The sequence below is a fragment of the Ambystoma mexicanum genome, chromosome 6p (assembly GCF_040938575.1).
Source record: "Ambystoma mexicanum isolate Mex_15411 chromosome 6p, UKY_AmexF1_1, whole genome shotgun sequence".
NCBI lineage: Eukaryota > Metazoa > Chordata > Amphibia > Caudata > Ambystomatidae > Ambystoma > Ambystoma mexicanum.
The window spans coordinates 1,204,634,133-1,204,656,514 of NC_090935.1; the positions used below are offsets into that span (position 1 = coordinate 1,204,634,133).

Sequence of the window (22,382 nt, forward strand, 5' to 3'; positions counted from 1 at the left end):
CCAACTCCATTACCACATCAGTTGCAACAGGGGGGAGCCTAGAGAACAACCAGGAAAGTAACTAATTTCCTGTGATGTTCTGGAGTCCATGATTATACTCAAACTCAACCAATCCAACACATCCAACTTAGGCTCATACATACCCACAAGCTCTTTAGGCATCCGGGGTCTTTTGGGACTGGAACTCATAGAGGATCCGGAGAGAGAAGCATTTTCAACAGACAATTTCTTCATCTCTAACTCATGCTTGAGCTCCATTTCCATGAGCCTTAGTTCTTGATTCAGTTCTTGGTGTCTTTGCTCTGCTTGAGTATTAAGTTTCTTAAACTCCAATTCCAGTTTCATTTTCTCTAGTTCCAGATATTGAGGACTAAATGTGGGACCTGGCAAAGGTCAAGTAGGTACAGCTGGCAGAGCAGGTAGAGGCCTAGGGGGGACAACTACATCATCCTCACCCTCCTCTTCTGGTGGGTCTGACTCAAGATTATCAATACTGGGATCAATATCATTGCTGTTATCTACATTTGCTGGAGTGGTAGGTTCCTCTGAACCACCATCCAGACTTTGGTTTGCTAACAACCTTTCTATTAGCTCCATTTTCTTGCCTTTAATCAGGAGATTCTTATGCTTACAGAGAACTCTTAAACTATCAGCAGTTTTTGTAGCAAGGGATTCTTGACTATAACTTTCCATAGTTGACAGGTTAGAAAATAAACTTTTTAGTGCTAAGCTTTGTGGTTAGTTGCACTAAGGTATCTATAAGCACACTAAAATGTATACTCAATACAAATCCCACCGCCGTACACCAGTGTTAGGCAGAAACCTGTGCAGTTCCCATAGGGACCACTGCAAAAGGCTTAGGGCTACAGGTGTTGGCAGTAAACCCAATTGGTAGCAGTCTGTACCACCCAGATTTACCTGGTAGCTGTGGCTGAGCAGCCAGACTTCTCTCAAGAAGAGTTAGACATTATATAGAGTATACAAGATAGGTACCAAAATACAGTAGCACAAGCAAACACTGACCAGAGCTTGGGTATAAAAGTATATAATTATTTATTTAAAATCACACTTTGTAAAATACACTAACACTAATATGGCAAGCAAGTTCAAACACAGTCACTATTACTATATATACATCCCTGATTACTTATTGAACAAGTCTTCATTAAAACACCACTTATTTGCAGACAGAGGTGAGCGCTTAACCTAAGATGGCATTCCAATAAGTTAGTTAAAAAGGGAGGGGGGAAAGGCAGAATTAGGAAAATACACAATACCAACACTTTAAGAGAACCAGAGCAAGTCAGAAAAGGCAGAGTCTACTGAGGAGCAAGAAAGTCATAGGCCAGGCCTACTCTTGGAGAGAACAAGGCGGAATGTGTCTAAGATCGCACAGTTGAATAGTACTTTAAAGAGTCTTTGCAGATAGTTCAAAAAGGATTGGATCAGTTCAGGAAAAGTTAGTCAGCAGTCCCAAGTCACCCCAGGATAGAAAGTCAAGGATTTACGGGACACCTTGAACAGTCTGTTGCAAGGGAGACCAGGCGGGACACAGTACCTGAAATGGTGAGAAAGCTCCAGCGGGGGCAGTTGTTCTTGGCAGCGGGTGCAAGTCGGTGCTTCGTCCAGGGGAAGAGAAGATCTCGACGTGGAGGAAAGCTGGAGGTCGTTGCACTGCCAGGGAAGAAATCAGCCGCGGAGTTTCCCGGTTAAAAGGTACTAACCCTTTTATTTGCGGTAGTGGTGAAGCGTGGCTATCCAGCCGCCGGGGTGCTTGGCACGCGCGATTCGACCACGAGACGATCCAGGAAAGCAAAAAAGAGGGCAAACTGGTTATCCCCACCATTTCAGAGGAAGAAGACTCTCCGGGATGAAGATCTTCTCTGTCGTTGGGAAGTGGTGAGACGGTTCAGCAGGGCTCCATCGGTGGTGTCGTTGTTGCAGGTCGGCTCAGCTTCTCCCTCTTCGGATTCTTTGGTCCTGTGGCGACTTCTGAAGTTCCAGTCCCCAAAGCCCTGCTTTTATGCAGAAAACCCCCATTCACCAGTCCTAGCTGTCACTCAAACATGCTAAGTGGTGAGCCTGGCGGCTCACCACTGGGCCAGTCACACAAGGGTGCGACTTGAGTTGCCGAGGCAACTCAGTTCAGGGTGCCTAAACCCCCCTCCCACACATCCTGTCGACCCAGACAGAGTGGCACCACTTTTGGAGGCTTCTGTGCAGAAGCCCGCCAAAAGTGGAACAAAGGGCTCGACTTGGGTTGGAGTTACAGAGGCGAACACAAACGCCATTTTAAAAGTGAGTCCTGGCAAAAAGACCCAACCAGGGAATAAATATTAATTAAATAACCCGGCGGTATCTTTAACATTGCACCAAAAAAGTGGTGTGTTTAAAATGAATGGGAAAATCCCATAGGAAATATTCCGATGGAATATTTTGCGTGGTAACCACTGCCACCAGCCAGAAACTCGATGAGGGGGGACTGCACAGTGCCCCCTCGAAAAACAGACCCAGGGGCAATCTAATTACCCCTACCAGTACTTCCACAATATGATGGTTTGTACTGGTTCTATTCACAATTTAAGACTAGTAAAGTCAGTGGTGACTTTACATGCCCTGGGGGACAGTAGTCAGTCCCAGGGTATGGAGTCTATGTTTGGGGGTCACTATGACACCCCTGTGTTACTGCACTGAGGGTGTGTGTAACACACTTACCAAAAACACATGAATCCCTATGGAGTAAATGACCCCATAGCCCATAAAACACAAGTCAAAGGACATTCTCAAATCATGCCTAAGAGTGGCAGAAAGAGTTTCACTCTTAGCAGGAGAAAAAAAGAAACCCCAAAAATCCAGCAAAGCTATTGGGGGACTCACTAGGTTTGGGAAATTATCCTATACAGAGAATTCTCCCTAACACTGATAACTGCGCTCATCTGTCCACAGCACTGATAAATTCCAGGCTGGACTATTGTAACAGCCTGTTGACCGGCACCGCCTCCGCAAACATACAAGCTCTCCAAGTCACACAAAAAAGGCTGTGCGCACTATCTTCAAACAATCGCGTCGCACCCACATCTCCTCCTTTAGGTAAAAGCTACACTGGCTTCCCGTGAAACAGAGAATAACACACAAAACGCTCACATTAACGCACAAATGCGTGTCTCTATCAAGTCCCACATACCTATCAGAGCGCATTAAGATCAAGCCGAAGAATAGAGACCTTCGCTCTACTTTAGCTATGGTACTTGTCCAGCCGAGATCCAAACTTGCCAGGTGCGGAGGCACCAGTTTTGACTCTCAGGCCCCTATGCTTTGGAACTTACTTCCGGCGGCCATACGCCAAATTCAGAATTACTCTTTTTAAAAAGGCTGTAAAAACCCATTCTCTTCAACTTCGACTAAGAACTTCTATTTTTACCCCTTTCAGCTTGGTTCATGTTTAGTATGTCTTGTCCCTTGTTCTGTGTGCGCCCTGAGGCCTGCGGGCATGTTGGCGCGTTATAAAAATTTTAATAAATAAATAAAGTAGTCCTGCGGACACACCCAGCATTGCTACCTGAGGTGCCTTCTGCATTCCATCTTAACGAAGAAATAGTGCTGCCTATATTTTTTTGCTGAGCCCAGAGACGAGGCACAGAGAATTTTGCACTGTCTGGATGTCAGGCGTGCCCTGAAATTCTACTTGGACACGAGCAAGGGCTTCCGCAAGTCGGACGCACTTTTCGTCACCTTCGGCGGATCAAGACCGGGTTGTCAGACCTCCAAGGCCTCCATAGCCCGTTGGATGGTCTCGGCCATCAAAGAAGCTTAGGAGGGACAGCATAAACCACTGCCGGGCCAACATGCACACCCACGCGGCCAGAGCCAAGGCAACGACCATCGCCTTCCAGCGGCATGTTCCCTGGCAAGTCATAAGCAGGGTGGCTACATGGGCTACCCCTTCGGCTTTCTGCAAGCACTACTGTTTGGATGCCGGTTCTAGATCAGACGCGGCTTTCAGACAGGTGGTTCTTAGAAACCTGTTTGCTTAAGGAGGGTATCCTCTCCGCCCTGGTGCTACATTCAGTTATAATCGCCCATGCAATATGGAGAAAAGGGGGCGGGACGTAAGAGTAATTATAAGTTACTCACCGTAGTGACTAACGTACCCTTAGTCCTAAGTCCCGTTTCCTCCATACGTCCCACCACAAACTGGTGTCATAAGGCGATGTTAATCTATTGTCGATGTGTCTATGGGGACTGAGGTGTGGCGCCGGAGGGCGGAGTCAGGGCAGCGCATGCTCCCAGGGCAGCACCGTAGCGCGCCTCTTAATTTAAAGGGGAAGAAGGTATTTTCTGGTGAAAAAGGTTCTGTCTCCCGTCCCATGCAGTATGGAGGAAAGGGAACTAAGGTTAGTCACTATGGTGAGTAACTTATAATTTATTGAATATAAATATTTCACAAATTAGCATGTTTCCATGCACAACACTTTCACAAGATCTTATTTCACAACAGTTCTTTTATTTAGAAATACTTTTGTTGTATATAATACATTTTAGAGAAACATTCCAATGTCAATTGCATTTTATTATCTTTGACCTCCTTTAGGTGTCTGTTTTTAAACATTATTTTTAAATGTGGTTCATAGCTGTAGAACTACTTCACTACAGTAAGGCAGGTTTTTAACATACTCTGATCTGTTTTGTCTCAGCCATCGCTGTTCTTTGAGTGGAGAAGATCTCAACAGACAGTGGCAGAGCCCTAACCCAGATCTTCATCCTACAATCTACCACACCAAAGGCCTACTTCAGTATCTGGCTTCTATCAAGCGTGCACCTCTGGTAAGTCTTTGTGTTTATAGTGTACTACTGTCTCTTCTTAATCAAGTAGTGGAGCATGCTTGTATGTAGTAGTGACTTGATAGGCTTGCAACAACAGTTAGCGAAGACCAGCAGTAATCTAAAAAGAGTGACATGAATGGTGCAATGAAGACACATCCCTGGCCTACATCTATGATAGTGGCAGAGTCATGGCCACATCTGAATTGTTACAATAGTCTTGTTCTAGCACCTTGTGATGAAGCCCCCTGGCCAGTCCTGGGGACTGGCAATGTGGTGAATGCAAGGAAAGATTTTCCTTGGGTGCAATTTTCCCTCCATTTATGGACTCCCCCCCCCCCACACTTTTTGCTTTTGTTTGGCTAACCTAACCTGACTCTTGCAGTGGAGCACAGCCTTCAGCTGCGCTCCTCTGGGCTTTCTCTCATCTGTTATGGGGAAACTGACAGGCTCTTCAGAATGTCAGTACTGGTTTCCCTTAGTCTTTGACTATGTTGCCATTCCTTGGTAACTTTTAATCTATGTGCCAAGTACTTTAAAGTACCGCGCATAGGGGTCCTTTTGTTTTATGTCCCTAGAAACCCTCTAAGGATTTTTTGGTGATTGTACAAGTGTGCGTAGGACTAACCTGGTGGCAGCAGTTTATTTTTATAGTATTTTTACTTTAACAAACCATATCGCGCTTATCACGTTTGGGTCAAGACTGTGGCCATTGCCTTCCCCCAGGTCGAGCTGACCCGGGAATTCCTTATTTGGGCATACAGCCTCCTGCGAAAACCACATCTTTCGGGGGCTCCTGCATGGACAGTTAGTCAGTTTAAGATTCAGTATGATTTTTTCGTGACTATTATACTCAGAATTTGTAATAACATTCGAATTATCATCTTGAAAAGTCTTAATTTTGTTGCCAAGAAACGTTTGCATTTGGTTGGACCACAGAAGGGTTGATGCTGAAATGTTGTTGGGCACATTTTCTGACAACTCATTTTGCAACTGGTCTGCCCGAATATTCCTGGGATGGGAAGTAGTGTTTGTGTGTGTCGCAGGCAGAGCGACAAGTAAGAGGCAGGTGGGCGGGCAGGAGGGGCAGTTGTACGGGGTGGTGCGATGAGGAGTGTTTCTCGTGGTCCACAGGCAACTGAAGGTGAGTGGGGAAGGAGGTGGTCAAGTGGGGTTGCGGGGAGAGAGGGAAATGGGTTGGATCCCCCTCCAAGAAGAGAGGACGAAGGGGGATGATGGCGTGAGGAACAGTGACCGAGGAGGGTTGCTTAAACCTAGAAGGAAGATATATTCATGGGGGTAGGGGAGAGTGAGGGATTCATGGGGGAATCCTTGCCTTATGAAATGAGCAAGAAAAGAGTGTGGCAGGGTTGGTGGGATGGAGAGGAAAGTAAAATCGATGATGAGAAGAAGATTGCTATATGGAAAAATTAAGTGTATGAACAGTATGGGTCAACCTTAGGAATAGCAGATAGAAAAAAAGGGGATTGCTCTGAGAAAGATAACAAAACAGCAGTCTGATAAACCTGAAGCTGTCTTACCCGCTAGTCCCAGGGGATCCGTCATCCAGGTGGCCAGCTTTTGGATCTAGTTCTTCGGGGTGGATCAGTGCGGGAGGATCACTTGGATGAGGGATTTTTGGGGAGTGGAAGTGGGACACCAGATGGGAGACGCGGTATCCCCTTCCCTGTAACAACTTTTTCACTTACTTAGGAACTCAACCACCGCCCCCTTTTCCAAAATGAACACTTTCTCATGGACAGCTCACTGTGAGAGAAAACAGACTAACACCCAAGCCATATAGCTGACATGTCCCAATGCAGTGGTCAGGCAGGGTCAGGCAATTACGGATCATTACACACACCTGACTTCTATCACACTTCCCCACACGGATTAAATGCAGAGCACAAAAGCACACTCTGAGCAGGCAAAGCACACAAGGAAGCAGCAGTTCCTAGATGACAGTTTAATACAAAGAGAAGACGGCATCGATAGCCAAGGTGGGGAGGATCTTTTGCTACTCTGGTACTGTCCTTGGCTCCCACAACAAAGCAGCGCCCGTGAAGTCGGCACAGCCGGTGAGTTGGGGAGACTCATACCAGACCATGGTGTGTTGAAGCCAAGTTTGCAAGATGTATAGAGAAAACTGAAGAGGTGTTTGAAGCGTATGGAACAAGCGATGTGAATATAACTAAACCGCAGACAGCAGATGAGTAACTGAACTTTTGAAGCCAAGACAGATGCCGTAAACAGAGTGGTCCAGCGCCAAGTGGGTGCTCATTCAAAGGTCTCTGTTAGGTATCCAACTGAAAGGTGGCAATTGTAAAAAGTTATTGTGAAATTGAAGTGGTCCTGCAACCGATCAAGCCAAACCCAGTGCACAATCGAAAGTCTTAGATACCTGATGCTAAATGAAATTGGTCCAAACCCAGCTGAGGGAGACTAATTATATTAAGAAGGGGATCTGAGCCTGGCTGCGGGGGATTTGGAGTGAACTGTGAGTCACCCGAGAACGAATATCCTATGAACATTGTGAAAGAGGATCTGAGCTCGGAAGAGGGGGGATCCAAAGTGACGATCATTGTATTAAAGGCATCTAAGCCTGGCTGAGGGGTATCCGGGGTGAATAGTGAATCACCTGAATTGAGAACTTGTAAGAGGTAAAGAACTTCTTGTTTGTTTTGTCGTATCAGGCCTTTTGCATAAAGAGACTTTGATAGGTAAAATGACTTGGGCACAGAAAGCCCTGATGCTAATGATTGAACTGTATCCTCATGCTGAAGAAGCCAGAGATTGTGTTATGCTTGAATAAATCGCCTTGTCCCGTGCTAAAAACGTAAGGAAGGGAGGCCAACGGCCTGAACATCCTGATATAACATTTTTGTGAACACTTCTTTCTTTTTCATAAACACTACCCAACAATATTTGTATTTCGAGGTAAGGATTGGCAATACGTTTTTTAGTATAGGTCCTTTTATTTTGACAAGACAAGGACTGCATTATTATTATTTGATGGTCGTAGCTTGCTCCCATCTGTATATTTAGGATTAGAAAGGTGTTTATCATACCCTTGTTGAAGTTCAATAAATACCCGTGAGCTGTGGTCACTAGTGACTGTCTTACTGTGGATACCATGCCTTCCTTACAGCAGGTACAAAAAAGGGATTCGGGGGAGCAGCATAGAACCAAGAAAAGGTATGTGGAGAGCCTAGAACCTCCTGGGAGCCCCCTTTCCTTACAAGTGAGTTATAAGATGTGGAACTGTACTACTCTAACCAGTATTAACACCACACCCGAGGTAAGATATGTACGTGTGACCCAGTGGAATATCCTTAGCTGAATGGTGGGAATCCCGCCTCTCCCCTCTACTTAGAAGCTGGGCCTGCCCATGGAAAACAAGGCCCCAGAGATTCAAAATCCCCTCTGCTTAAACCCTTCCTAGCTACATAGAGGGCAGCCTGCGTACTTATACACAGTCAGGTCAGAAAACGTCTGACATTTGCCTGACCTTAAATCAGTGGGAAAATGATCAACACCTATTAACAACTTCCCTGAGCCTAGTGTTCGAGCAGGAGGGCTTATTTAAAAAGGAAGGCGATCTGCCAATTAAGGCCAGGAAATAACGGGCCATCCAGCCAGAATGTTTATAACCCCAATCCATCTATTACCCACAGTATAAAAAGAGACCTTGGTTTCCTCAGTCAGAGTGAGGTACGTTTGGAGATGTTTATAGGTTGCGTAGCACAGCTATGAAAAAGGGGGACGGGCTGGCAAGGTGTGAATTGCCCACCATTTTGGTAGGGTTGTTTCTTCTCTAGCTGGTAGTTCTGGAAAATATTAAAAGGTAAGCAAACAAAAAGAAAATCTGGTATGTTAAGTTTTCCTGACTGGTATACACAGTATCTGGGCCTTTTAGGTTATCCTGTGTCACAGCCTGTCCTCCTGACTGCTGCTTGCGAGTGTTTTGTGCCATGCCGACATGACCGCTTGTTAGGGAGAATTCTCTGTAAAGGCTAATTTCCCAAACCTAGCGAGTCCCCCAGCAGCTTTGCTGGATTTTTGGGGTTTATTTTTTTTCTCCTGCTAAGAGTGAGACTCTTTTCCTCCCACTCTTAGACATGATTTGAGGTGTTCCTTTGACTTTGTATGTGTTCTATGGGCTATGGGGTCCTTTACCCCATAGGGCTTCATGTGTTTTTGGTATGTGAGTTACACAGCACCCTCCGTGCCGTAACCCAGGGGTGTCGTAGCGACACCCAAACATAGACGCCATACCCTGGGACTGACTACTGTCTCCCAGGCCATGTAAAGTCAACATTGGCTTTACTAGTCTCAAATTGTGAACAGAACCAGTACAAACCATCCTATTGTGGACGTACTGGTCGGGCCAATTCGATTGCCCCGGGGTCTGTTGTTCGAGGGGGCACTGTCCAGTCCCCCCGACCGAGTTTTGGCTGGTGGCAGTGGATACTACTTTTTATATTCGACCGCAAATATATTCCTATGGGATTTTCCCATTGTTTGAGGCTACGGCTTTTTAATATAGCCTCGAACATACCGCCGGTTTATTAAATTAATAAAAATTCACCGGTTGGTATTTTTTGCCGAAACTTGGTTCCAAAATGGAGTTTGTGTTCGCTTCTGTGACTCCAACCCAAGTGGAGCCCTTTGTTCCACTTTTTGGCGGGCTTCTCCACAGAAGCCTCCAAAAGTGGTGCCACTCTGTCTGGGTACCACAGGGGGTGTGTGAGGGGGTCTAGGCACCCTGGACTGAGTTGCCGTGGCAACTCAAGTCGCACTCTTGTGTGATTGGCCCAAGTGGTGAGCCGCACGGCTCACCACTTAGCATGTTTGAGTGACAGCTAGGCTGAATGAATGGGGGTTTTCTGCATAAAAGCAGAGCTTTGGGGACTGGAACTTCAGAAGTCGCCACAGGACCTAAAGAATCCGAGGAGGGAGAAGCCGAGCCGACCTGCAACGACGACACCACCGGTGGAGCCCTGCTGGACCGTCTCACCACTTTTCCCGACGACATAGGAGATCTCCAGCCCGGAGAGTCTTCTTCCTTTGACTGGTGGGGATAACCAGTTTGCCCGTCTCTTCGCCTTCCTGGACCATCTCGTGGGCGCCTTGCCCGTGCCAAGCACCCCGGCAACCCGAATACCTTGGTTTACCGCTACTGCGAAGAAAAGGGTGGTACCTTGTAACCGGGAAACTCTGCGGCTGGTTTCTTCCCTGGCAGTGCAACGACCTTCAGCTTTCCTCCATGTCGAGACCTCCTCGTCCTCTGGATGAAACACCGACTGCACCCGCTGCCAGGAACAACTGCCCCCGCTGGATCGTTCTTCCCACTTTCAGGTACTGTGTCCCGCCTGGCTTCCCTTGCGACAGATCGTTCGGGGTGACAGTAAATCCTCGACTTTCTAACCTGGGCTAGCCTGGGACCTGTTAACTAACTTTTCCTGACTTGATCTCAATCTTTTGTGAACTTTCTACAAAGACTCTTTGGGCATAACCCCACTGTGTGATCCTGGATACATTTCGCTTGCTCTCTCAGAGTGGGTCTGGCATTTGAACTTCCTTGCTCCCCAGTAGACTTTGCCTAACCTGCCTCACTGTGGTTCTTTGAAAAGTATTGAAATTTGTGTGCTTTCATAACTCTGCCTTTTTCCCTCCCTTTTTAATAACTTATTAGAGTGCCATCTTATGTTAAGCACTCACCTCTGTCTGAAAATAAGTGGGGTTTCTCACGAAGTCTAATAAGTAATCAGGGTTGTATATATATGATAGTGACTGTGTGTTGAATTTACTTACCTCTTTTTATGCTGGTGTAATTTACAAGTGTGTCTTTAAATAAATAATTATATACTTTTACACCAAAGCTCTGGTCAGTGTTTGCTTATGCTACTGTATCTCTGTACCTATTGTGTATACGCTATATACTGCCTAACACATCTTGAGAGAAGTCTGACTGCTCAGCCACAGCTACCAGGTAAATCTGGGTGGTACAGACTGCTACCAATTGGGTTTACTGCCAACCACCTGTAGTCCTAAATCTTTTGCAGTGGTCCCTAAGGGAACTGCACAGGTTTCTGCCTAACACCGCTTTTTACACACCACCCTTGGATGCTTCCTGTTATTTAACTGTAAGGGGTCAGGTTACTTCTTGGTCTGTTTCCTCCTCTGCTCTTGTGAGCCATACATTGAATCAGGTCATCAGGACCTCCTATATGAGCGTGGCCAGCCCAGACAACAATACAAACACATTTTCTCTAACAGCGTTTCCAGCCCTTGAGCCTGTCACTGCAATGTATTTTGCTCCGCCTAAACACATGGTGAGCTTGGAATGTGAACAGTTTCTGCAGTAGAATTATTATACACTGGCCAGTTTAAGCATTATTTTTAATACGCAGGGCTACTTAATTCTGTTAATGAAACAAGGACAGTGAATTACATCAAACAGGATACAAATACCCATACAAGGGATCAGAAAATGCACAGTGATTTGAATCTGGTGAACACTTGTGATATTGAAATCAGGATATTATATTGAGTGGAACACTCTGGTAGGATCTGGAATGATGTATGACCATTAGGATCCTTCTAACCTTTTTTGGAACTAGCTTATTTGAGTTTTAAAAATTGTATATACACACAATAATTTCACAATCAGAACAATCTTAGAATATTATAATGAAAATACCCAAAATCCTCCCCCATTGCAAACCATCAAACTCAAATGTCCAATCTTAAAATCTGAATAAAAATTTGAAGGATCCTTCTAACTTGATGTGGAATGCTCACGACCATTAGGGTTCCTCCCTTTTTGAATGAAAACATTACATATGCAGGGCGTGGCTGGCAGCCATGGTTGTAGAGCTGCCTTGCAGAGAGTTCCTGCCTGATCCTGCAGTATCCAATGAATAAAGGCAGAGATAGCGGTACATATAAACCAGAAATGCTGCCACATCCGTGGGAAGGTGCGTAGCGCAGGTGCCAGCCATCCAGAGCTCTTACCGAGCAAGGAACACCAAGGTACGCGGTGCAATACGGAAGGAAGGACTGTTGGCAAGGATATGAAAATGGAGGGAGAACAAAGCAGATCCGCCAATGCCAATTGCAACGGGAGGCCAGGATCACCCTCTGCATCTGAAATCCACCCCGCGACTGAGGCAAGACCTGAGCAGACTGCCCTGAGATACAACACCCGTGGAAGAGAGGTGCAGAGAAAGGAAAAGGGCAGTGGGCCTGCAGGCATGCTGTGGAAGCGGGTCTCCCTGTGACAGGTGTTGCAGCACCGTAACAGTGGCCGGCTGCTGGGGACCCGAGTGCAGAGCAGAAAATAGATGGGGTGCCAGCCGGTCATGTCAGCTGCGCCTTGTGACTGAGGTTGACATCACCTGGCGAGTAACACCGCTGTGTGGCACAGAACCTCTCCACCCCCTACCCCCGACGGCAGCAGCACCCATTTCGAGGTTGCAGTGACCATTGTTTGCTGGTCGAGAGCCGCACAGCCGAGCCCGGAGAGAGATGCGGGTTGCTCGTAGGAAGTATGAAAACTAGCCAGAGACCGCAGAGCACCGGTTGAATTTCGCCTGCGTTGGCAGTGGACACTGGGGGGCGAGAAACGTGCACCGGACGAAGCAAAGGCTGGGGTGCAAGAAAATTGACTGTTTGGCCACGAGGAAGCCCCAGGCGCCACGCAACTGACCCGTGGTCGTAGATTGCAGACCCTGCTGTCGCGCAGCTGGATTACCTCCCTGCGCGAGTGAAAGCATCGTGGACCCTGTAAGCAGCTAAGGATTGGAGCGAACCAAACGCTCAAGTTGACACTTTTCTCTGGCACCAAGCCATACGGTGCCCACTGCAGAACTGTGGCGTCAGCCAGCCCCATACATCTGCTTGCTCAGAGTACGCCGCAGCCAACTCCTCAATCTCACTTAGCACTTCTTGCAGATGTTTTTGCCGAGACCTGGCTCTTTGTGTTGGCGCCCCTGCGAGAGAAGCACCACAGTCAGGTACGTTGACCTCCACTACCCAGCCTCAGTGGGACACAATGGCTTATCTAGGACTGAATATGGCCCGTAACACAGGCATAGGGCCTGGGTGCTCGTGAGGACAGCAGGACCTGAGGGGTGGGTTTCTTAGCACGACCAAGAGCGTACTCCTGAGTGGCGGAAGCTGTCACCTCCTGTAAGGCTGTCTCCACCCCCTAATGCTGGTATAAGAGGGGAGGAAAGGCAGCCTGACGGGGCACTGGAGTCCTGCCCTGGCTACACAGCATCACACCAGCAAGTAGCTGAAGGCAGAGGCCCTAAGGGGACCAGAACATTCAGGCTCCTGAGTAAAGAAGGAAGAGGAAGCAGAGCCTGGAAGCCTGACCTGAGACCGACACAGGTAGACAAGAAGTGAAAGGACATTTCAAAGTGGACGGCCATGGCAAATAAACAAGGTGCCTCCTGCTGGTCAACCACATGTACTCCAGCGGCCATCAAGGCACAGCGCCACCCATTGTACTGGGGCGCTCGCACACGTAGCCACGTCAGAGGACCTGGAAAGAGACCCTTCCTGCTTGCTGCCTATAGGGTGGACAACTGACTCTGCATGTGGGAGAGATACCACGCTGCACCCTTCTTGACCTATCTGAAGACGAAGCCGCGGAATTCAGGTGCGGCCGAGGTGGAAAGAAGGACTAGTGCCTTTTTGAGGTGCATTTGGAACGCCGCTATTGTAGACACAATTAGTTGGGCTGCTACCTTGAAGTCCTCCCATAGGGTATTGAGTGTACCGAATGCCACCTAAAGCTCCAAAGATGAAGGGCAACAAACTGACAGTCGACAGCTATTTTTTAAAAATCTTTTTTATTAATGCTTTCAGTTTATATTCAATCAAGAACAAACTTTTGCATTTTAAATTCACAAAGTAAAAATCACATTTCCTAAATAAAAACAATTAAAATCACTTTCACTAAAAGAAAAGTTTAAAGAAATTCATCAGTTTCAGTGGTTACAGATAAGGAAAAAAAAACTCCATTTAGTTGTATAGTTATGGTGGCATGTACTTATAGAGTCAAAGTTGTTGCCAAGAGTTTTAAATTGTATCTGCTTTGTAACTTTTTTCCATATGTCTACTTGACAGCTATACTACTACCCAGCTGCAAACGCCCACTGACAACATGGCAACGCCACTTGATAAGCTCAAGGCATCAGGGGATGAAAATGGGCAGATCCTACAGGCCATTGCAGTATTGAGGGCCACGCTTAGCTTCAAGATAGATGCGGTTACAGTTGATGTGGGACTGCTGCGCCAATACGTGAGAAAGCTGGCAGAGAGAACCACTGCGGTGGATGAACAACTGAAGGAAAACATGGCGACAACACAGGAACATGACACCCAAATTCGCATCCAGCAACAAAAGGTGAATCTACTGAAGAGAAAAGCGGAGAATGGCGAATAGAGAGCTCGACGTATCAATGTACGCATAGTTGGCCTACCTGAAGGGGAGGAAGGGGCTGACCCTACGACTTATATTGAGAACATGTTTCTGCAGGACATTGGGCCGGGGCACCTCTCACAGGGCTTCACAATTGAGAGAGCGCATAGGGCCCTAGCCAGGAAATCACTGGCAGGAGCCCCTCTGTGACCAATAATTGAAAAAGTTTTGAATCACAGAATCAGAGAATAGATTTAGTCCTTTTCAAGGCAAGGCGGTACGATACAAAGGGCGTCTGCACGCGTAGCGGTGTATCCGGATTACACCTTCCAAGTCCAGAAAAACAGCACAATTTACATCTGCCAAGACAAGGCTCCGCAATGCAGGTTTGAAATGTATGTTAATGTACCCTACCCGCCTCAAGGTCCTGTATAAAAATCGAGCCCTATTCTTTGACCTCCCTGAAGAGGTCCAAGACTGGATGGACAGGGTGAAGATCAATCCACTGATGGAGGACAGTACCACCAATATGAAGCAGAAAAACACTTTTGGGACACGGTTGCCGGTACCAAAGATGGCCTGGACTGCAGCTGAAAGCATGCTGACTACTAGAGCATATCACAGGGGTCTGCTCTGCCTCCCTCGGTCCAGATACGGAGACATGAAGGGAAGTCGCCCCTGAGGGCTACAGATGTTGGCCTGAGATTGTTAAGGTGGCAGGATGCATTCCACAGCTTCACTCTACAAACTTGAACAAAGAGACCTCACCTACAGCTGCCATAAACCCACCCACAGAGTTTTATTTTCTCTTGTTCTTTCTTTTGAGCGCTTGTTTTTGTGCTCAGCTGCTCCGCACCAATCTGGGATTGTCCTCCTGGGAACAGTTGCGAAGAATGGTTATGCCTGAGTATGGGCAACTACACTGGGCGATTGTTGTTTTTTGTAGAAGTTGGGGTAGTTAGTAGGGGGGGTTGCTAGTATTAAGTATTACACCGCCAACTGGTGCACTCACTATGGAGTAAGGTGGAAAGTCGGGGGAAGGAGCTAGGTGGAAATCCACAGATAAGAGAGCTTGATGGCGGCTAAAAGGATAAAACTATTGACTTGGAACATAAGGGGCATGAACAATTTTGTGAAAAGGAAGAGTGTTCTCTTATCTCCGCAGGCACCATGTTGAAATAGCCATGTTACAGGAGACCCACCTCACAACAGAGAGGCAGGCGTTGTTAGCCATAAAATGGGGAGGATAGATTAAAGGTTCCAAGTATTAGGTGTATGCCTGTAAGGTACTGACTTGGATTGCACCCACAGTGCCCTTTAAAGTAACTCAGTACAAGACAGACAATGATGGCAGATTAGTACTTATACAGGGGCTCTTAGAAAATGTAGACACCTGTCTAGTAAATACATATGCACCCAACCACAATACGGCCACTTTCTTCCAAGCTTTATACACTAGGCTGGGCCCTTTTAGGAACGGAAACGTGATATAGGGGGGAATCTTCAACTGTGTCATGGAACCCTTGCATAGATAGGTTGGACTCTAAACACTCAAAGCTAGCCCCAACAACCAGAGCTCTACAGACGAGACATTTGAGTTGGTAGATATTTGGAGGACGCTCCACCCGAACACCAGGCATTACTCCCACACCACTTCAGTACAAACTATCCAAACCTATTTCTTTGTGGGGAACAATTTGGTGGACAGATCACTGACAGCAGAATAAGAGTACGGTACTTTCCGATCATGTCCCCTTGCTACTGAAATGGCAATACACTGCCCTGAGACCCCCCATTCCGATATGGAAACTGAGAGGCGAGCCCTAACAGACGTCGCTTTCTGGGAGGATATTAAAGTGGGTATCAAAGAATACTTCCAACAAAACAATGGTGGTGTCGACAGTGCAGGCACCCTTTGGGAGGCCCTCAAGGTAGTCATTAGAGGCATAGCTATTGCTAAATCGGGGGGCATCCAAGCCACACTCAGCAGGGAATTATCCGCCGCTGAGGACACACTGCAAGCACTAATGCAAACACACGCTGATCCAGGGCCCAGACAAGCCAGAGAAATCACCTTACGGTAACAGTGCCTGAACCGCAGGGAACGCCTGGGTAAGCACAGTTACACTAAATATGTAGAGAGACAACATGCAGAGGGGGACAAGCCACGCAGACTTTTGGCGTGGCTCAGTAAAAAGGAAGAACGACACTCACCCATTTTTTCAATACAGACACAGCAAGGCACCACATGCCACACCCAGGAAGGTATTAATGCAGTGTTCTATGAGTTCTACCTCGGTCTATACCAAGACACGTGCGGGCACATCTCCACAGACATGGAAGAGGTCCTGAATGCCATTGATCTCTCTAGACTGAGGAGACAGTACACGATCTAGGCACACCGATTACAGTAGAAAAACGGATAATCATCATAAGAATGCTACCCGGTCCGGTCAAGTGGCACAGCGAGTAGAGCGCTCGCTTTGACATCTGTGCAGAGCCTGTTAACGCAGGTTCGAATCCCGGCGGGGCCAAACTCAGCCTTTCATCCTTCCGAGGTCGATAAATGAGCACCACACACCGTGGGTAATAATAAGCAGCGCTCAGATACCTGAGGGTTCGTAGCGCTATATAAATGCCTAATTATTATTATTATTATTATTATTATTATTATTATTATTATTATTATTATTACCCACCGGGAAAACTCTGGGTTCAGATGGCCTGCCGAGCGAGTTCTACAAAGAATTTGCCACGGATCTGGCCCTGCACCTCCTGCAGGTTCTGACAAGAATCGCATGATAATGGCATTCTCTTGCTCAGCTTGAGAGAGTCTATAATAATCCCCCTGCTGAAACCCAATAAGCCGCCGCAGGATTGCAGCTCATATAGACCCCTGTCTATGCTCAACCAAGATATCAAATTTTTAACTGCAATGTTAGCAGACAGATTGAAGAGGGTAAAACACAAGCTAGTGTACCCTGATCAAACTGGATACGTGCCGGGCAGGAATATGTCCTGGAACCTGAGGCGACTACATCATATCATGTATAGCACAGACTTTTGGGACACACTGTGCTCTATAGCAGCTTTAGATGCCATAAAGGCGTTCAACTCCATTCAATGGGACCTGCGCAGGCTATGCTTTGGGCCATACTACCTAGGGTGGGTGTGTTAGGGAGAATTCTCTCTTTGGGCTGAATTTCCTAACTTAGTGAGTCCCCCAGCAGTTTTGCTGGATTTCTGGAGTTTGTTTTTTTCCTCCTGCCAAGAGTGAGACTCTTTTTCTCCCACTCTTGGACATGATTCATGGTATTCCTTTGAATGGTAATGTGTTTTATGGGCTATGGGGTCCTTTACTCCATAGGGTCTCATGTGGTTTTCCTATGTGTTACACAGCACCCTCCGTGCAGTAACACAGGGGTGTCATAGTGACACCCCACCATAGACTCCATACCCTGGGACTGACTACTGTCTCCCAGGGCATGTAAAGTCACCATTGGCTTTACTAGTCCCAAATTATTAACAGAAACCAGTACAAACCATCATATTGTGGACGTACTGGTCGGGGCAATTCGATTGCCCCGGGGTCTGTTAGTCGAGGGGGCACATCTCCGTCCCCCCTGATCGAGTTTTGGCTGGTGGCAGTGGAAACTACTTTTTATATTCGACGGCAAATATTTTCCTATGGGATTTTCCCATTGTTCGAGGCTACCAACTTTAATTATTTAATTCTCATAGCCTCGAACATACCGCCGGTTTATTTAATTAATATTAATTCTCCGGTTGGTATTTTTTGCTAAGACTCGATTCTAAAATGGCGTTTGTGTTCTCTTCTGTGACTCCAACCCAAGTCGAGCCCTTTGTTCCAATTTTTGGCGGGCTTCTCCACAGAAGCCTCCAAAAGTGGTGCCACTCTGTCTGGGTACCACAGGGGATGTGGGAGGGGGTTTAGGCACCCTGGACCGAGTTACCTTGGTAACTCAGGTCGCACTCTTGTGCCAGCCGGCTCACCACTTAGAATGTTTGAGTGACAGGTAGGCTGAGCGAACGGCGGTTTTCTGCATAAAAGCAGGGCTTTGGGGACTGGAACTTCAGAAGTCGCCACAGGACCTGAGAATCCGACGAGGGAGAAGCTGAGCCGACCTACCACGACGACTCCACCGGTGGAGCCCTGCAGAATCGACTCACCACTTCCCGACGACAGAGAAGATCTCCCGGCTGGAGAGGCTTCTTCCCCTGACTGGTGGTCACAACCAGTTTTCCTTTCTTTCTTCGGACCCCAGCTCGGTTTGTGGTCGAACTGCCCGTGCCAAGCACCCCGGCAGCCGGATAGCCACTCACCACTGAACCGCGAATCACTGCACCGCTCCTTGTACCTGAGAAACTCCGCGGCTGGTTTCTTCCCTGGCAGTGCAACAGACTCCTGTCTTCCTCCACGACGAGATCCTCTCTTCCCCCGGACGAAGCACCGACTTGCACCCGCTGCCAGGAACAACTGCCCCCGCTGGAGCGTTCTCACCACTTTAAGGTACCGTGTCCGCCAGGCCTCCCTTTCTAAAGATTGCTACAAGGTAATAATAACTCCTTAACCTTCTGGACTGGGCTGGCCGCCTTGACCCTCTAACTGGTCCCTTTCTGTGATCCAACTCCTTTTTGAACCTTTACAAGACCTTTGTGCACGGCAACCGTGTGACCTTGGACACATTTCGCTTGGATCCTCTGAAGGTGGATCCGGCCTTTTGAACTCTAACTTCACGGTTTTACTTTGCCTTCCTCCCTTGTTGTGTTCCTGAAAAAGCGTTGGGATCTGTTTCAATGTGTTCTCTGCTTTTCTCTCCCTTATTAAAACAAATTATTAGAGTGCCATCTACGTTAAGCGCTCACCGCTGTCTGAAAATAAGTGGGGCTTTACTGAAGACTTGTCTAATATTCTTTTAAGGGAGTGTATATCTTTTAGTGACCGTGTTTTTGAATTACTTATTATTAGTGCCTGTGTGTTTTTCTAGATGTGGTTTTAAATAAATAATTATATCTCTTTTACACCAAGCCCTGGTCAGTGTTTACTTGTTCTATTGTGCGCTCTTGACCTATTGTGAATACTCTGTATACTGCCTAACTCTTCTTGGGGGTAGTCTGACTGCTCAGCCACAGCTACCAAGTGAATCTGTGTGGTACAGACTGCTACCAAGTGGGTTTACTGCCAAACACCTGTAGTCCTAAATCTTTTGCAGTGGTCCCAGAGGGAACTGCACAGGTTTCTGCCTAACAGGGTGGAATTTTTTACAAAGACACAAGGCTAGAGTCAGGACAAGCAGGCACTTCTCGAAGTCCTGGGTGCTGGAAAAGGGCACTAGACAGGAATGCCCACTATCCCCTCTGTTGTACATTTTAGCGATGGAACTGGTGGCGGCATATCTACGGAAGGAATATATTGCGGCAGGTATACCGTTTCTAGGGACGCATTACCTGATCTCTATGTATGCGGATGATACACTCCTAGACGTGCAAAACCCCGAAGACAACCTAGAACTGATCGAAGCACTGGCATGCTTCTCCCTGATTTAGGGTATTACGGTCAGTATGAACAAGGTGTCCCTATTTCCACTGGCATAAACGAAACCCAACAAGCTTCCTGTGCTGGCTCTCAAGTGGAGCACGGCCTTGTTCCGATATTTAGGAGTCGACCTCTATCACAACCCGGAGGAGGAACACGATAATAACACACTAAAAGCCCTGGGGGTTTCAAGAACTCCATAACGTTTTGGTCTAAGCTGCCCCTCTCATTGATGGGCAGACTGACACTGCTAAAGATGGTTGTCTTTCCAAGTCTCCTACATTTCTGTGTGAATGTGCCATATAATATTCCCAAAGCCTACTTTAAGAAGTTAGACACAATGTGCAGAGAATTCTGGCATAATAGCAGATGCAGGAAAGCATTGGCCCTACTACGAAGACCCTACGAAGAAGGGGGCATTAGAGTGCCCCATTTTGAGCAGTACTACTTAGCAGGACAGCTACAGTTTGTGGTAGGGTGGCTAGCAGACAAATCTACCCTGGATACTGAGCTACTCCAACCGGCGGAGCCACATATCCTCCTGAAGAAAGTATTGTGGAATAAGCTCCCATGCGCAGCGGTCCATCCTTATCTGGTGACACTGGGCACTCAGTTATGGGACAGAGCAATGGCATTACTCAAAATGAAAGATACATTTACTGTGCAGATTCCGCTGGCCTCATTAGCACCAGATGCAACCCAATTGCGACAGGGTATCCACACACACTGGGAACCGAAAGGAGTGGCCACAGTGAGAGACCTGCTCACAGGTACTGGATTTAAACCATTCCAGGAGTTAGTGGACAACACAGGCCTCCACCAAGGTCAATTTCTACTACACCGACCTCTGAAGAACGCAATCACACATAGATGGCCCATGTATGGGGAATCACTGGAAACACACTCACTTATAGACACCCTGTACGATCTTGCAGAAAGTACACAGACCATCTCTAAGCTGTACATATGGCTCCTTACGAGCAGACCCATACCCGAGTTGACCATACGAGCTAAGTGGGAGGAAGATCTGGGGCCTCCGATTCAAGACACACAATGGGCGAACATATTGCAATACCATCAGAAGGTATCCAGGAACGCGAGATTACAGTTGATCCAACTGTATGTGACGCACCGAGCGTACTTAACTCCCCTTAAAATATCAACATTTCCTGGAGCATTTGCGCAGTGCTGCCCTAGATGCACGGCCTCGGATGCCGGCATATTGCAAATGTTCTGGTCCTGTCCTATCATAAGGAAGCACTGGGAGAATATTGCGAATAAAATAAGGAGGGGATCCTGAAAATATATCCGCTGCAGCCTGCTTACTGGGCCGGTTTACACACCCGGAACATTCACGCTCGGCTTCTAAAATGAAAGACTTTGTGTTTGTGCTAGCAAAACACCGGATAGCAATGACATGGAAATCTCAGCAGGCTCCCCATATAGCGGATTGGTGGCGGGACCTTAAACAATGTTCATTGGCAGAGACAACAGTATGGAGACGGGCGGCGCACTTAAGCCTCTCTGATACGAATGCTGATATGATGGCATGGAACCCGATTATCCAGGCACTATTCACGCCTGCGCCACCAGGAACAAAGGCTGAACAAGCACCCCACGCAGCCACATAGACAGACTTACTCCGGCACATTAAGGGAGCAGTGCATTGAGTGCTATATTACTAGCAACTAGGAGGGTGGGTGCGAGGGAGAAGGGAGGGAATGTTGAGTGTTTGGTAGCATAGCTTGGATATTTCTTTTCGGTTAAAGTGGCACAACTTTGTATATTGTATCATTTGATCCTGTCTTATTATGTATTATTTGTTCAGCTGATGTCATGTGTATAAGTCACATTAAAACCAATAAAAACTGTTAAAAAAGAAAAAAAACATTACATATAAGGTTGGAAATTGTTCAAAGTTGGACTTGGGTGAAGTTAACTTAGGAGAAATGAATGTGACAACTTTTGAGAATGAATTTAAAATGTGTTCATTTGATGAAACTATATGACCATAACGGTCTGTGTTGCCTTCGGAAAACCCACATTGGTTGAAACCTATACACGTGCTCCATTAGGTTGATGTTGGCATATTGTTAAACTAGATATTGTGAAGTGTGATGGGTCAGAAATGCGAGACGGACACAATGTTGCGTGTTTTAAGCTCCTCTCTCTTCTGGACACAGTACTCCCAATTCTGTAGCCCTTCCTACATTGTCTACCCGTTAAACCCTAGCCCGTTCAGCCTAAACCATATCTGCTTAGACTTCAAAGTCGGTAGCAGCATACAACAGCGGTTCACACTAGTTGACACATCCTACTAGTTAACAGCATGTTGGTTTGGGGCAGTGGGTTTTCTAAATTATGGTTAATGCATGTTTGAAAGTTATTTAAAAAGTGAGAATTCAAGCATGAATTAAATCGACTTATTGATTTGTGTACATTTCAGTGGCTAAACTTGATACAAAGAAAGTTCCTCAAGTAGGCCCAACATCACCTTTCCACGATTCTACCATCATTTTGTTTGTATTTACTTAATTAGGGAAATACTGTGTTTCAACCATGATCACTACA

General features: G+C 46.9%; 1 protein-coding gene across 4 annotated transcripts in view; it reads left to right on the plus strand.

Moving 5' to 3' along the window:
- The window catches only part of AGTPBP1 (ATP/GTP binding carboxypeptidase 1), a 2,604,148-nt gene that overhangs the window by 2,117,864 nt on the left and 463,902 nt on the right, over positions 1-22,382 (plus strand). For all 4 annotated transcript variants that reach the window (XM_069625853.1, XM_069625856.1, XM_069625854.1 and 1 more), the window contains one exon: positions 4,695-4,824. In XM_069625853.1, the coding sequence (XP_069481954.1) occupies positions 4,695-4,824 (130 nt within the window). The remainder of the gene's footprint in view (positions 1-4,694; positions 4,825-22,382) is intronic.